Source organism: Tarenaya hassleriana, unplaced genomic scaffold (genome assembly GCF_000463585.1).
Source record: "Tarenaya hassleriana unplaced genomic scaffold, ASM46358v1 Cleome9, whole genome shotgun sequence".
Classification (NCBI taxonomy): Eukaryota; Viridiplantae; Streptophyta; class Magnoliopsida; order Brassicales; family Cleomaceae; genus Tarenaya; species Tarenaya hassleriana.
In genome coordinates, this window is record NW_010971389.1 from 1,521,497 (window position 1) to 1,535,443 (window position 13,947).

Consider the following 13,947-nt stretch of genomic DNA (forward strand, 5'->3'; position numbering starts at 1 on the left):
TTAGATTTTTTAATAATTTCATGTATTAATATGTGATTTTTCCTTTGTAAAATAAATATAAATCAACTCGAAAATTTCTCCAAAGTCTAAAGTCTCCACCTTTTTTTTTTTCAACACGCTCCTTTTTGCTTTCCACCATTTTAGCTTTTACTGTTTTTTTTTTCACAATAGTATATGATTGATTAGATTGCAAATATTCTAATGCCAGTTAAAATTTTTTATGGGTATTTACAATTAAAATCAAGAATGGATTGGTAGTACTGTAACGATATTCAACAAATGAAAAAGATTAGTAGTAATATTTTCTTTAATCTTTTGATATTATTTTATAATAATGTCCCATTTTAAATAAATTTTATAAAAAGTGTTCCAACATGTAGATGATTTGTTAAATAGATAAAAATGGAAGGTGGGCTAGTGATGCTTTTTCTATTCCACCCTATAATCATTTTCATATGAATATTGTATTATCTTTTATATGCATTATAATAATTTACACCGATATTATGAAATTATAAACTTTTTGAATGTGTAAAAATGGATAAAAACTGAAAAAAATAAATATATGAATTGTATCTTTAGGAAGATATAGTAATATATACATATATGAATTGTGGTAAATTGTAGACAAATTATTAATATTATGTCATTTTAAACAAAAGGGAAGAATATATATATATATGCATACTATTAATTACCATATTAAAATATGAATTAAACATACGCATTTTTTACGATTCTCGATTAAAATATGAATTTTACAAAGATTTCTAGAAAAATTGTACGATATTTGGTGTTTTTGTTTAACGTGCAATTTTTGTAAAAATTTAAGATCATCCTTGTAAAAAAATTTATATATATTTTAGTTTTTGCAAAATTTATCATTTTAATTAGGGATTACAAAATTTCTAAGCATTTTTGTGAAAATTTTAGAATTGGTGAGATTATTCTAAACTAAATTGCAATTTATTCCTAGAATGTGATGAAAAATTTGGTAAACCATAAGGTGTAGCTATCATTTATCTAAAGTAGAATTGTTGTATATTTTCATCTGGAAAAATATAATAATTTGGTAAACAGTAATATAACTCGTGACATTTTACCCAATATAAATATATCACAATTCACAATGTTACAGCGGAATGTAATAAATTATTCGAGTGGGTATAGACTGGAAAATATTTATTAGGCATTTAATTGATTGCATTTACACACTTCTGTATTAAATTATTTTAATTTAAATGCATTTTTTTATTAAAGTAATATTGATTTGTTATTAATTTATCAGGATTTTTTTTAAGAAAATGAGCAATAGGAGTGACCATTTTATTTTCGATATAATAAAACACATTCGAGAAGCTAACTAAATATAGATTTGATATAAAAACATACAACTTTTAGAATACCGAAAATAGAATTTTCCATTTGATTTATTTTTCTAAAGAGGTGAGGTTTTGATTTTATTTAGAAAAATAGTCTAATAATAATATGCTTTTAGTGGAATAGTGTTCCTCTGACACAGCAATCAATATCTTTGATGTGACGCAAGTAAGGAATATTTTTTTAATGTAAAAAATATATTTTAAAATAAAAAAGAATCATCTCTAATAATTAAAAAAGATCGTTTTAAAAAAGATTTAGCGATTTATTAAAGATTGATTATCTATTCTATCATACCTTTACGTAATCTTCGGTTTCTCGACCAGTGATTTTATTTTATAATTTTTCTTCAATCCTTAGGTCAGTAATTTTGTTATTAATACCAATATCCTTAATATTATAATTTTTATTTATTTTTAATTAAAGAGCGTATGAGACCGTCCTCTCTATATACGGCCAAAATTCTACGGAGAGAGGGAGAGAGGAAGAAAGCGAAGCATTTGAGAGAGAGAGAGAGTTCTTCGTCTCCGGAGTCAGGTTTACGAAGCAAGAGAAGGACCCGATCCTGGTAAAATTTCCCCTCTCTTCTTCATCTGTCTTCACACATTCTATCGTTTCTCCGATTACTTGCCGTAGAATTCAACAGCTACTGCGATCGATTCAACACTGAGTGAGATTAACTCACCCTACCAGATGCTATTTTTCCTTTTTTTTTCCCTCTCTTTTTTGTCGGTATGTATTTTTCTCTTAATCTTAGGATGGAAATGCGATTTCTCGTCGTTCTGAGATCTGCTCTTTCTCAATCGAGTTTCATTTTGTTCTTTCGTTGTTGAGAATTCGAAGTCCTGTTCTTGCGGTTTTGAATTTTCTGGGTACTAGAAGGGTATAACAAAAACAAGCTTATACGATTTTTTTTCCTGGAGTTCTGCGATTTTTCTTAGCTATTCTAGAAGCTCGTAATTATTTTGATTATTGTTATTTTTGTTATGAAATTAATATTTTTCTTTTGGAAATTTTTTCCATGATTTCTTTGTTTTTTTTTAAAAACTAATATGTTGGATAAGAGTAACTATTAATCCGAAATGCTCGGTGCTTATGGAATATACTTATCCGATGCTAATATATCGGCATATTCTATGACTATATATGCTTCTATGAATCCTGTTTATATGCTCGAGTTGTTACTAACAGATTAAAGAAGAAGAAGAAGAAGAAGAAGAAGAAGAAGAAGAAGAAGAAGAAGAAGTGGTTGGGGTCATAATGCTGAGGACAAGAACTCGGTCTCATAACAAAGATCAAGCAATGTCTCAGTTTCAGTTCCTTGATCCTCAATCTGATCCTCTTAGGCACAGCTCTCCCAAAACCATCACTAACCCTCTGGGTCTCTTGATCGGCCTGAACAACAAGGGTTTGTCAGATTGTGATTCTGTCAGAAGCCCTACTTCTCCGTTGGAGTTTAGGGTATGCTCAAACGTGTCTGAGCTCTTCGTTAGATCTCCGAGATCATCGTTGCAGAATGGTCATCTCTGGAACTTCTTGGGACCTGCTAAAGTTGGGTTAAGCATTGTGGATTCTCTAGACGATGATCGATGCCTCTCCCGTGATGTCGTTTTCGGACCTGCGATGAGGGTGAAGTCCTGCAAGAATCAGGACAAAAGCCCTGAGTTCCTGCAGGAACCCAAGTCTTTGCCTGAAGGTTTCCCAGTTTTTCCAATAGCCCAGAAAATCAAGAGTGCAGCTTCTGGTATTGTTTTCGAAATCGGAGATGACCCTTTTGAGCCTGATCCGAGAGGGTTGAAGAACCGATCTTTTTCGCTGGGTTCTTGCAGGTCTTTCTCAACAGGATCTAATTTATCATTGAACGGAAGAACCAAATCGAGTTCTGAAAGTGATTCCCTGAAGAAAACCCGAGTTCTGTCCCGTTCCAAGTTGGGTGGAGAATGCAACAACTCTGGTCTGGATACAGGATTCCTTGGTTCGCCTTCTGCAAGTGACATTGAACTGTCAGAAGATTACACTTGTATCATTTCACATGGTCCTAACCCGAAAACTACTCATATTTATGGTGACCGAGTTTTAGAGTGTCACAGCCTCTGCGATGATAAAGAGAAGCACATTCCAACAGAGTCGGAGGCCATGTTTCCATCTGATGACTTCTTGAGCTTCTGTTACTTCTGCAACAAGAAACTAGAAGAAGGGGAAGACATATACATGTACAGGTTCGTTTCTTAGTTTCTTACAACACACATACAACAACTGCAGAGGGAAAAGTTGAAAACTTTGCTGAAATCTTAGCGTTTTTTTCTTCTTTTGCAGAGGAGAGAGGGCGTTTTGCAGCACTGAGTGCCGTACAGAGGAGATGCTGATGGAGGAGGAGGAGGACATGGACACCATGAACGAATCTCCAAGGAACCTCTGAGCAAAGGACAAGAGCCAAGCCACATAACACTTACAAAAAGGGCCGATCCTTTTCTACATCAAGCTTTTGGTATGTCGAAATCTCATAACACATGAACCGTTCGTCCGTTTACATAAAGAGCTGTGTTTATATGCAGCAGCCACGGATGATTAGGGTTTCTTTCTTTCTTTCTTTTTTGTGTAAATTTTTTGACATTAGGATCTGAAAATGAAAATGGTGTTTTCATCATGAGACTGAAAATAAGAGTTTTTGACTAGTTTCAAAAGGGTTGATTTGATATTTTTCCTTTGGATCGGTCTCTTTTTTGTTGTTTACTGTGCCTTTATGGTCTGAGTTTGTAAGCTAATTATTGATATCAAATAAGAGAGATTTTCATTGAAACTGGTGTCCGGTTTTGTGGGTTTGGTTATTTGTAGTGTCAATTGTGGTCCAAAGTGATCCAAATCCATCCGTAAAATATCAAATTTTAAATCTAAAATTTTCGATCCGAAAAAAATTCAGACTTTCTTGGTTATTTCGATTTGGTTGTATAGATCGAAGAATTCGAAGTGACCCGAATCCGAATTCGAATTCTTCGAACCGAATGCAGGCTCGGATCGAGTCGGTCCGGCCCGTTTGGCACCGCTGGTTATTTGGTATTCAGTATTGTTGAACCGTAAAGAAACCATTCTGAAAACCAGATCTACTCGCATTACTTCAAATTAATATGGTTTTGTAGTTTTAATAGCATTCGATTCACTTTTGGATCCATAAAACAAATTGAACTAAATGGCAATAAATCTCATATATAAAAAAAAAAACAAACGGTCATGATATTATTAAAGAATTTGAATTTGAGTTAAATCTGAATATATAAAAAAAAATTGTAAAGCGTTATAGGGAAATAAACAATTTTATCGTTAAAAACGAGTTCAATTGAAACAGAATCAAATATAAGTATATAAATTTTTTAAAACTAAAAAATCGAATCCGAATAAAACTAAACCGAACCGAAAACCGAAATTGTCATTGTTTGTTAACCCCGACAGCATATGAACAGGCTGATTCAATAAAATACATAGATTTATTCCTTGGTTACCACCAGTATCCCCACATTACATATATGCAGCAGGCCAAGGCTTACAGCTTTCAACAAAGAAGATGGAGATTAGTCTATACATTTGAATTTGATCAAGAAAGGACAAGCAAGGCAAGGTTTACAGAGTAACAGAGGATGCCGCTAGAAGATAGAAACCTCCAGTTCTCCCCGAAGCAATCAGGTAACTTCAATCTGCTATTTCCGATCAAATGTTGCAGTCTAAGCTTCTGTATAAGGGATGAAGGAGACCGTGTGGATCTGAAACCACTGGACTTTGATTATTAGGATCATCGTGTCTGTGTTGAGGGTGAGATTGAGCATACGATGTGTAGAGTTTCACTGACATGATTCTGTGTTCTTCATATCTCATCCAAACGGGTTTCCTCTTGAATGATAGGGACTTGGGTTCGCAGAAGGGTATCCGCTGCTTGCGGAGTTGAAAGCGTTTCCTTCGGTATTCAGACCATCAATGGCATGCCTCCTGCACAGTGCACACACACATTCATCATTATGTCACAAAAATACACGACGAAGACGCTAGAGTTTCGGGAGCCATGTATCCATTCTTGAACCTTAAAGCTGAAAGCAAGAGTATTGGATATGAAGAAGATTACCTGGGAGACAGCAACATATTCATGTGTGTTTGCTGTGCCATGTATGCACCTTGTCCATCCACCATGGTCAAAACTCTTAGAGCGAAGAAGATTAACCAAAAAAACTGAAAATGTTGATAATAATGCAGAACATGATCTCACCAGGGGAGAGAGTGGATGCAAATGATGGAGACCTCGGAGATAACACAGCTGCATAAGAAGGCGAGTGTGGAGCCATTGATCCCAGAGAACCTGCAACTGGGCTCTGAGTATTCAAAAACCCTCTTGGAGCTGATACATGAGGTAGGGCTCCATGCGTGAATGCCATAGAAGGAAACTACACAGCGAAGAAAACAAAAAATGGGGAAAGGAACATCAAATCCAGAAGTTTCACCATTTCACTCGATGCTGCTGCAGAAGCTTAAAGCACATAACAAGTAGGTTCCCTGCAACTACAGTTCTTATGCATTTTGAAATATTCAATGCTTTTACTGGCCCAGCTCAGATACACAGTATGGTGGGAATTCTCTTCTCTGAGCCATTTCTGTTAAAACAGAAGTTTTCATGGCAGAAAACAGGTATGTGGAATTCAGAAGTGGCCTAAATATGTCTAACAACTAAAAAGGGAAATAAACCACCGAAGCAAGAATCTGAAGTTAGGGTTCAGCTTTCTTACTTGTGGTGCACGCACTGGAGTCGTATCATTGTCAGCATCAAACGGGTTTGTCGGTTTTGATGTATAGTTATAGTTGTAGCCTCCCATTGTCTGGAAGGAAAAGATCATAAGTTAAGATCAACTGAAAGCATTTCTTGCATGTATTAGAACAATGGGTACACTTATTCAGGTGGATAGTATACCATTGGGTTTTGATAATAAGGCAAGCCAAATCCAATGCCATGAGGTAGACCTGGTTGCCAATTATGTACTTGTGGGGAGGCAAATGAGAAACCTCCAGTGAAAAGATCCTGCCAAACGGCTAGGTTCTTATTATGGAAGACCCAAAAAAAAAAACAAAAGAGGAAGAATTCAGAATACTAGAAGAAAAGGTTATTACTTCTGGAAGTTCCTTCCTTCCACTAGACTTTGCCTTCTCTTGATGAAGCTCAGATCCAACTCGAGGGGATTGTCCTTGAGCAGGAGTTGAGATTGATAGGGTCAACTGTTGCATAGAAGTAGTTGATGGCCCTTCAAAGTCGGGTGAGTTTGGTGCCACTCGTGGCTGCAAATACCCCAGTGGATGGCAAAGAAGCCGAGGTAAGCGTTTACTTTTATTAACCATCAGATCGTGAGTTATCGACTCACTGGACCTCAGAACAATGATATGATCTTATTATCAACTTTTTATATGTGAAACAGAACTATCTCAGGTACCAACCTGGTCAGTTCCGGCATTCTCTTTTGTATATAAGTTGTCGGCAACAGCATTTGAAGGCTGAGCTGGCACATTGGGAGGTGATGCGGCAAAAGAATCAATGTTTTCTTGTGTTGCTGACATCTGGTTTTCAAGGCTAGCTGCAGAATGTTTGCTTACAGGTGCAGTTGAGAAAGAATCAGTTTTGCTACATAGTTCAGAGTTCTTGTCAGCTGAAGGAACAGAGAGACCAAATAGCAAAGCCTCCAAAGAATTAGGATCTGGACCCTGATTTGGTTTTTGAGAAGCAGGGATTTCACTTGAAGCCTGATTGTCACTGGCAGTGGATTGGAGTATTTGCTGGTTCACCTGGGTTGATGTTTGATCAGATGGCTGTGAATCCATTAAGTTTTCTGGGTTTTCCGTTTTCTGCTCCACCCTGTTCTTGTGGGATGATTTCTGAAATAGTAAGGCCTATGGTCATTAGTGTGTGTAAATGCATCTAACGAAATGCAAGGCGGATCAAATCAAGGCTAAATGCAAGATCATATGGTTTGGAACTGTATTTTTTTCTTGCAAGATCTCCGATTATGGAAATTCAATCAACTCCTTGCGGAACTACATAGAGATAAGATTTCACGTAAACTATGTTCGGATCATTTTTTCCATGTTTCTCTTTTCGTAGAACATCTTCATGGAAATCTGTATTTTGGATACATCTAAATGTATTGGGTTTCATCCTGTATAAAACCTTTTTTTTAATATAATTTACATTTCATTAAACAATAAAGGGCGGATCAAAGAATCAGACATATGAAAGCAGAATCATCAATGAGATCTCATTCTTGTGGCAAGGAAACAACCTAAGTGATGCAAGAAAAGATGTCCTACACATTACCTGGTTTGGCTTGGGGTCATCAACTGTATCCTTCCTTACCTGCAATTGAGGAGCTTTATCCCCTAAGACTTCTCCGATAGGCCGTGCAACTGGAGAGCTCAACCTGTCAGTTTTACTCGAGAGATCGAGCGACTTGGAATGTTGTCCCCTTGCCGAGTTACGACCATCATATCGCTTAACACCTCCTCCGTCATCTCTAAACCTGTCATCAACAATCTCGAAGTGGATAGGACTCTTTGGTAAACCTCTACCACTAGCCCTTGAGTGATGCCTTATATGCCCTGTATTTCTCTTTTCATCGATGTTAAACTTGAGAGATCCATCACCATTTTTTCCATCCGCTTTCGCTCTTTCGTAGCTCATCCTTTCAGTTTCATCAGAACATTCTTTGTCAGCCTGCATGGAGGCACCATAAGTTTGCAAAAGCTGTAAAACCATTTTTACCCAGTAATACATAATGATCAAAGGGAGGAATGCACCCAAATAAGATCATTTAACTTCGTCCAAGAAAAAGCAAAAATATTTCTTCTTTTTTTACTTTTTTTATATAAAATATAACTAGGAATCGATGTACTTAGTTAAAATGAACTAATGAAGCACTGGCAATGAAAATGTATCTGTAGTGCCCTGAGATAGGGAAAGCAGTTTACTGTTCTCAGCCTCAAAGCCTTTTCATTGCTCTCGCTACTGTATTTTCTGTCCACATACACATTCTTGATGAATTCTCGAAGCCTGTAGAAGAGGACACATACAAAGATAAGGCTGACTAAGAGTTTGTTACTAATAACATTAACACTAACTAATAAACGCCAAAAAAAAAACCTGCCATCGGGACAAGCATTACGCTGAGAATCCCATTCTTTGAAATAAATTTGTCTGGCTCTCTGCAAAAAAGGACACAAAATCTAAGTCTGGAATTTTATGCAGGAGATGATTAATAAGAAGGCAGATGAACTAATCATGTTTGTTTTAAACAGCAAACAAACCTCATTTCCTCCGGCCTGAAGAGCGGCACTGAGTGCCGTACAGAGGAGATGCTGATGGAGGAGGAGGAGGACATGGACACCATGAACGAATCTCCAAGGAACCTCTGAGCAAAGGACAAGAGCCAAGCCACATAACACTTACAAAAAGGGCCGATCCTTTTCTACATCAAGCTTTTGGTATGTCGAAATCTCATAACACATGAACCGTTCGTCCGTTTACATAAAGAGCTGTGTTTATATGCAGCAGCCACGGATGATTAGGGTTTCTTTCTTTCTTTCTTTTTTGTGTAAATTTTTTGACATTAGGATCTGAAAATGAAAATGGTGTTTTCATCATGAGACTGAAAATAAGAGTTTTTGACTAGTTTCAAAAGGGTTGATTTGATATTTTTCCTTTGGATCGGTCTCTTTTTTGTTGTTTACTGTGCCTTTATGGTCTGAGTTTGTAAGCTAATTATTGATATCAAATAAGAGAGATTTTCATTGAAACTGGTGTCCGGTTCTCGGCTGGAGTAGTTTTTGACCCACATACACAACAAGAGAGAAGGAGGGTCTTATCTATGCGATGTTAATAGGTAAGTGAAATTTTCACAGCTTTGTTTTACACTGATTATGAGTATGTGAGAGCAGAAACGACTTACTGGATTCCGCTACAGTTTGTGCAGACAAAAGTCCAGAAGGTTGTGCACACATATTGTGGACCCTGCAGGACGGGGGAGAGACATTAAACTACAAAAAAAAAAAAGTATAATTCTGCAAGAAAGCATGTCAATTCTTTTCATTCACTAGCAAGATATCTCGATCTGAAAGCTGGTTGTTGTTGTTGTTGCTGCTACCGCTCCATCATTCATTCCTAGAAATTAAGTTCTTTCTATAATGGTTTAGCCAACAAGCTTTTTATGAACTATTCAGAGATTTGAACTTCTGACAACTCCACAATTGATGGAGTGATTATTCAAGGCGACGAAAGGCGGAACGAAATGACTGCAGAAACAAATATTCTGCCGGATCACAGGTTTAAGTACCAGACTGTTGCAATTGATGCATCTTCGATTCTCGGGAAGCTTTAGGAGGCTCCTTATAGCCCTTTCTGTCCTCTCTTCCTCCTTCATTTTGCTACCCTTTCTTGAAAACATTGCTTCCTCGACCAAGAGGGTTTATAATTTCATATATTGTTCTGAAAGAGCAAATGCCAATGCGCATCCAGTCATCTGGGAAACAAACAGAAAAAGAAAAGGGACAATGTCTTATGCCATCCAAGACACCAATCTCAAAACAAAAGGTGATTCACATTGTTAGTTCCAGTTTCTGGCTGGCTGATATAAGATGAAAAAGATTATGTTACCAATGAAAATAAACCAAATCTTTAATCGTTTTTTTCTATTTCAATCATGTTTGTTCGCCTTCCTGAATTTCTGAGGATAAAGTTGCTACGTCCCCAGAAAGTTTCCAGAATTTCTGAAAACTCCAGCAACCCATTATAAGGCGTAATCCGAATTACACTTTCCCTTCTCAAATTTTCAAATTCGGGCCGTACATCAACGAAGGGCTCCAAAGCCCCTCGTGGGCATTTCGTGTGTTACACATTCATGGAAACAGAGGGAATTGGAAAAAAGGAAGAGGAGAGAAGAGAAGAGAAGAGAAGGGTATATTACCAGACAATGTGGGGACTCTTTTCGATGAATCGATGAAGCACTAGAACGGAGAACCCCAACAGAAAAAAAAGATGGAACGGGAAAGGGAAGGGACCTCTTGTAGGCTGCCCATGAATCAGAAAGAGGGAGAGATGGGGGGGCCAGCGAAGGAAGGAGATTTTCTCCGAGAAAAATGGTGACCCGAACGGTTTCCCGCCATTAACCTCTCTCTCTCTCTCTCTCTCTCTCTCATCGTTCTACTGGAAAACAAATCGTACGGAGCAACAGCTCCGTCGATATTTTCCGGCGTCGCTAGTGAATAGGTCCGGTGATAGTGCAGACGCTAAAAACTTTGAAACGCAAACGCTTTTTTGGACCCTCCCATTGCTTATTAAATACGTATGATTATAAAATTACCAAAATCCAAATGTATGTATATATATATTATCTAAATTTAGTATATATTTATATATATATATTCATTAAATGCGAGTAAAATTCAAAAGTTCCAAACGATCATCTATTTTTATCAAAATCTATATATATAAAAAGTTGGATTTGGAGTTCGTCTGCGTTCACATTTGGGGTTCTAATTGACCGTTTAAAAGGTTTGGGATCAAAGTATAATTTAAAATTATGTTGTGGGGTAACATAGACATATAATATGTTAGGTACTAGATTGTAATTTATGATTTTACGTGTCCCCATATAAATCTCTTGCGTTACCGCTTCTTGTCTTGTAGCCCTATTGCTGTGAACCTTCGCCACAACCCATTTCTCATCCTCACAGGCATAGGAAAAAAAAAACCCTAATTTTACGAACGAGGAAATTTTATTAGGAATTGCTCGCGAAGCTTCATAGGGCTTCTCTTGTTTCTCTTCTTGTTCCCCGGTGGATTTGGCGTTTCTCGCCTTTAACCCTAAGATTTCCTGCTCATCGATTTTTTGTAGAAAGTGACGCCGATCGTGGATTTGTTGCTTTGTTTTGTTGTCTTGCTCGATAATCAGTGTTTTGTTTAGGCCATTTATATAAATTTAGGTGCTGTTTGTTCAGGGGTAATCGGGAATTTTGTTTCTGGGTTTCTCCAAAGACGTCGCATTTGTCCTTGATCTTGGCTGTTGTTGTTGTTCTCTGAATCGGGTTGTTTGAGAGGAAAGATGGTTGGAGGGGGAAACAGGAGAGACGAAGGATCGATGGCAATTCAGAGCACGAACTTGTTTGCCGCTTTGGACACACTAAGGAAGAAGAAGAAGTCGGACAAGGCGAGTAAGAGCAAAGGTTCTTCCAAGTCGTCATCGCGGCAGGAGCCGCAGAAGGAGCCTCAGCCTCAGGTCTTCTGGGCTCCCACGCCGCTGAAAGCAAAGTCGTGGGCTGATGTGGACGACGAAGATGACGACGATGACTATTATGCCACCGCTGCTCCGCCTCAGTCTGTCTGGGGCACTTCTCAGCCGTCTCATTCGGATGAAAAAACCAGCCATGTGGAGATCAGTAACGTAATTGCTTATGTTCTTGCTTGTGTTTCTCTCTGCTTGTCGTGTTCATATGTGTGTGTAAACATGAATGATTTTACCTTGATGATCACGACATGTTTTATGCCTCGCATCGTGGGTGGGGCATTTGATTTGTTGTTGGCGCGTTTTTGTTGTGCTGAATGTTAGGCATTGTATCTGATTTGAGTTTTGTCGGACAAGAACTTGTTACTTAGATTTTTGCAGTATGCTACTGTGATTGATGTGCTAACATTCATGTGGTTTGTAATCTATTTCTGAACTGTTCTCATTGCCGCTGTTGTATGGCATGATGATGACTTGACAATTTATAGATTTAGTTTATGGGTTGCCTTTTAGTTATTAGTTGTTTCATGCTGTTTTCATCATGTTAACATTCAGTGTGCATATTGGGTTGTTATATTGTCTGAAAAGAAACTGAACCAGCTTTTGAGTTGGCTTCTTTCTTGCCTGAAAGCTTCGGCACAAACGTTTTGTTAGCATGTGAGGGTGAAGCCGCTTATAGTTGATGATGTTAGTCTGATCGGGTATTTTTTTTATATTGAGAAAGGATGAGCTTACAGATTCGGTAGATTATGTTTTGTTTCACAATGTGCACTAGAGGTGGATATTCTTAAAGCCATTGGCCAAATGCATCATGAATTACATCTTTATTAAACTTTGTTTGGATATGTGCAAGGATGGGGCACTTTTCTTTTGTTGAGGATGCATTAGTGTTGGTTTAGTTGGGTTGATCCTGTTTAAGGTAAAGAATTTCTTCAGGGTTAAAATGAGATGTGTTTTTTTCCTCTGAAAATGACAGGAAAGTGAAAGTGAAGAAGATATTCTAGATGAAGGGGACGATGATGTGGAGGAAGAGCATGAACAGGAGGAAGAACAAGTGCACCCAGAGCCAGAACCTGTGGTGAAGAATGCTCCCGAAGTTCCTGCTCCCCCCAAGGAAGCAGAGAGGCAACTTTCCAAGAAGGAGAGAAAGAAGAAGGAACTTGCAGAGCTTGAGGCTTTGTTGGCTGATTTTGGAGTTGCCCCCAAGGAGAGTGATGGCCAAGATGACTCTCAAGGTAAAAACCTTTTTCGACTGGGTCGAATCTGTTTTGCTCGATGGTGGATTGTCAAAAAGGAAACATGTCATTCTTCCTTTGCTTTGTTGTCTGTCTGAGAATATTGGGCTAGTGTTGTATGTGTCTTGCAAATCTCGGAGGATATGACGCAAAACCAAAAGGAATGGAAAAGAAGAATTCATGCGGCCGACCCCAAATAAACTTGGGATGTTGTTGTTGTTGTTGTTGTTGTTGTTGTTGTATCTGTCTAGCTTTTGCTAATGCTGATACTTAAAAGTGTATACTGAGAAATACCTTGTGATTCTGTCCATAGAGACAAAACAAGAAAAGAAAGGAGACGAAGAGGGAGAGAAGAAGGAGAATGAGTCAAAGGTTTCGAAGAAGAAGAAGAAGAAGGAGAAAAGCAAGGAGGCAAAAGAATCTCAGGAACAAGCCGAAGATAACACTGAGGGTGCCATCGGAGGCGGAGCAGGAACAGAAGAGGAGGCATCTTCCATGGATGTGAAAGAAAGGCTAAAGAAGATGGCTTCAATGAAGAAGAAGAAATCGAGCAAAGAGATGGATGGAGCTGCCAAAGCTGCGGCACAGGAGGCAGCCGCAAGGCGTGCGAAGGTGGCTGCCGCTGCGAAGAAGAAGGAGAAGAACCATTACAACCAGCAGCCTCTGCGGTGATTTTGGAAATACAGAATACGAATCTGTGTTTTCGCCACCCGTCCGTTTGTTCATACGAGACGTTGCTGAATAAAATCTGGAGATCTGTTTTGTTTTAGACGTTTATCACCATGGACATGCAAAGGTTGGAACTACTAATGCCCGTCTCTCGTTTTTGCTGTTCCTTTTGTAAGACTCTGACTGAAATGGCAGATTGCAGTGGACATTGATCTCTCAACGCTGTATCCTTCTTCTTCAATCCGGGTTTCTGGTTTACGGTTTTTGACAGAGCTTCAGGAGGGAGACGTCCATGGCTTCTCTTCTTCTGTTGCATGTTTTGGTCTTTAGGTAAATAACATGTATTTGTCTTGTAGAAAGAAAGA

At 38.1% G+C, this 13,947-nt stretch overlaps 3 protein-coding genes and 1 long non-coding RNA gene across 4 annotated transcripts; 2 read left to right on the plus strand and 2 right to left on the minus strand.

The window, feature by feature from the left end:
• Positions 1-1,843: 1,843 nt before the first annotated feature.
• Positions 1,844-4,180, plus strand: LOC104803775. The gene is made up of 3 exons (XM_010527823.2): positions 1,844-1,948; positions 2,572-3,599; positions 3,697-4,180. The coding sequence occupies exons 2-3, from the start codon at positions 2,641-2,643 to the stop codon at positions 3,797-3,799; spliced, it is 1,062 nt and encodes a 353-aa protein (XP_010526125.1). The 5' UTR covers positions 1,844-1,948; positions 2,572-2,640; the 3' UTR covers positions 3,800-4,180.
• Positions 4,181-4,843: 663 nt separating this feature from the next.
• On the minus strand, positions 4,844-9,236 carry LOC104804514 (probable ADP-ribosylation factor GTPase-activating protein AGD14). The gene is made up of 12 exons (XM_010528827.1): positions 9,197-9,236; positions 8,707-8,810; positions 8,543-8,604; positions 8,371-8,452; positions 7,721-8,116; positions 6,847-7,281; positions 6,526-6,690; positions 6,329-6,436; positions 6,147-6,236; positions 5,633-5,807; positions 5,492-5,540; positions 4,844-5,358 (listed from the first exon to the last, which is right to left on the minus strand). Exons 1-12 carry the CDS (start codon positions 9,234-9,236, stop codon positions 5,244-5,246), a joined length of 1,821 nt encoding a protein of 606 aa, XP_010527129.1. The 3' UTR covers positions 4,844-5,243.
• A 92-nt stretch (positions 9,237-9,328) lies between these two features.
• Positions 9,329-10,695, minus strand: LOC104803774. The gene is made up of 3 exons (XR_770261.1): positions 10,362-10,695; positions 9,732-9,917; positions 9,329-9,409 (listed from the first exon to the last, which is right to left on the minus strand). It is a non-coding gene; the product is annotated as an uncharacterized LOC104803774 (long non-coding RNA).
• Positions 10,696-11,076: 381 nt separating this feature from the next.
• Positions 11,077-13,823, plus strand: LOC104803776 (uncharacterized protein DDB_G0286299-like). Its single transcript, XM_010527824.1, has 3 exons — positions 11,077-11,837; positions 12,655-12,913; positions 13,227-13,823. Exons 1-3 carry the CDS (start codon positions 11,499-11,501, stop codon positions 13,583-13,585), a joined length of 957 nt encoding a protein of 318 aa, XP_010526126.1. The 5' UTR covers positions 11,077-11,498; the 3' UTR covers positions 13,586-13,823.
• The last annotated feature ends 124 nt before the right edge of the window (positions 13,824-13,947 follow it).

What these genes read in the sequence shown, in the direction of transcription:
- LOC104803775 (XM_010527823.2), top strand. Translation starts at nt 2,641, where the DNA reads ATGCTGAGGACAAGAACTCGGTCTCATAACAAAGATCAAGCAATGTCT. An exon ending in GAAGACATATACATGTACAG is followed by an intron (nt 3,600 to 3,696) that starts GTTCGTTTCTTA and finishes CTTCTTTTGCAG; the next exon opens with AGGAGAGAGGGCGTTTTGCA.
- LOC104803776 (XM_010527824.1), top strand. Translation starts at nt 11,499, where the DNA reads ATGGTTGGAGGGGGAAACAGGAGAGACGAAGGATCGATGGCAATTCAG. An exon ending in GCCATGTGGAGATCAGTAAC is followed by an intron (nt 11,838 to 12,654) that starts GTAATTGCTTAT and finishes TGAAAATGACAG; the next exon opens with GAAAGTGAAAGTGAAGAAGA. An exon ending in TGGCCAAGATGACTCTCAAG is followed by an intron (nt 12,914 to 13,226) that starts GTAAAAACCTTT and finishes TTCTGTCCATAG; the next exon opens with AGACAAAACAAGAAAAGAAA.
- LOC104804514 (XM_010528827.1), bottom strand. Translation starts at nt 9,236, where the DNA reads ATGTGGGTCAAAAACTACTCCAGCCGAGAACCGGACACCA. An exon ending in AATGCTTGTCCCGATGGCAG is followed by an intron (nt 8,453 to 8,542) that starts GTTTTTTTTTTG and finishes CCTCTTCTACAG; the next exon opens with GCTTCGAGAATTCATCAAGA. An exon ending in ATGACCCCAAGCCAAACCAG is followed by an intron (nt 7,282 to 7,720) that starts GTAATGTGTAGG and finishes TTACTATTTCAG; the next exon opens with AAATCATCCCACAAGAACAG.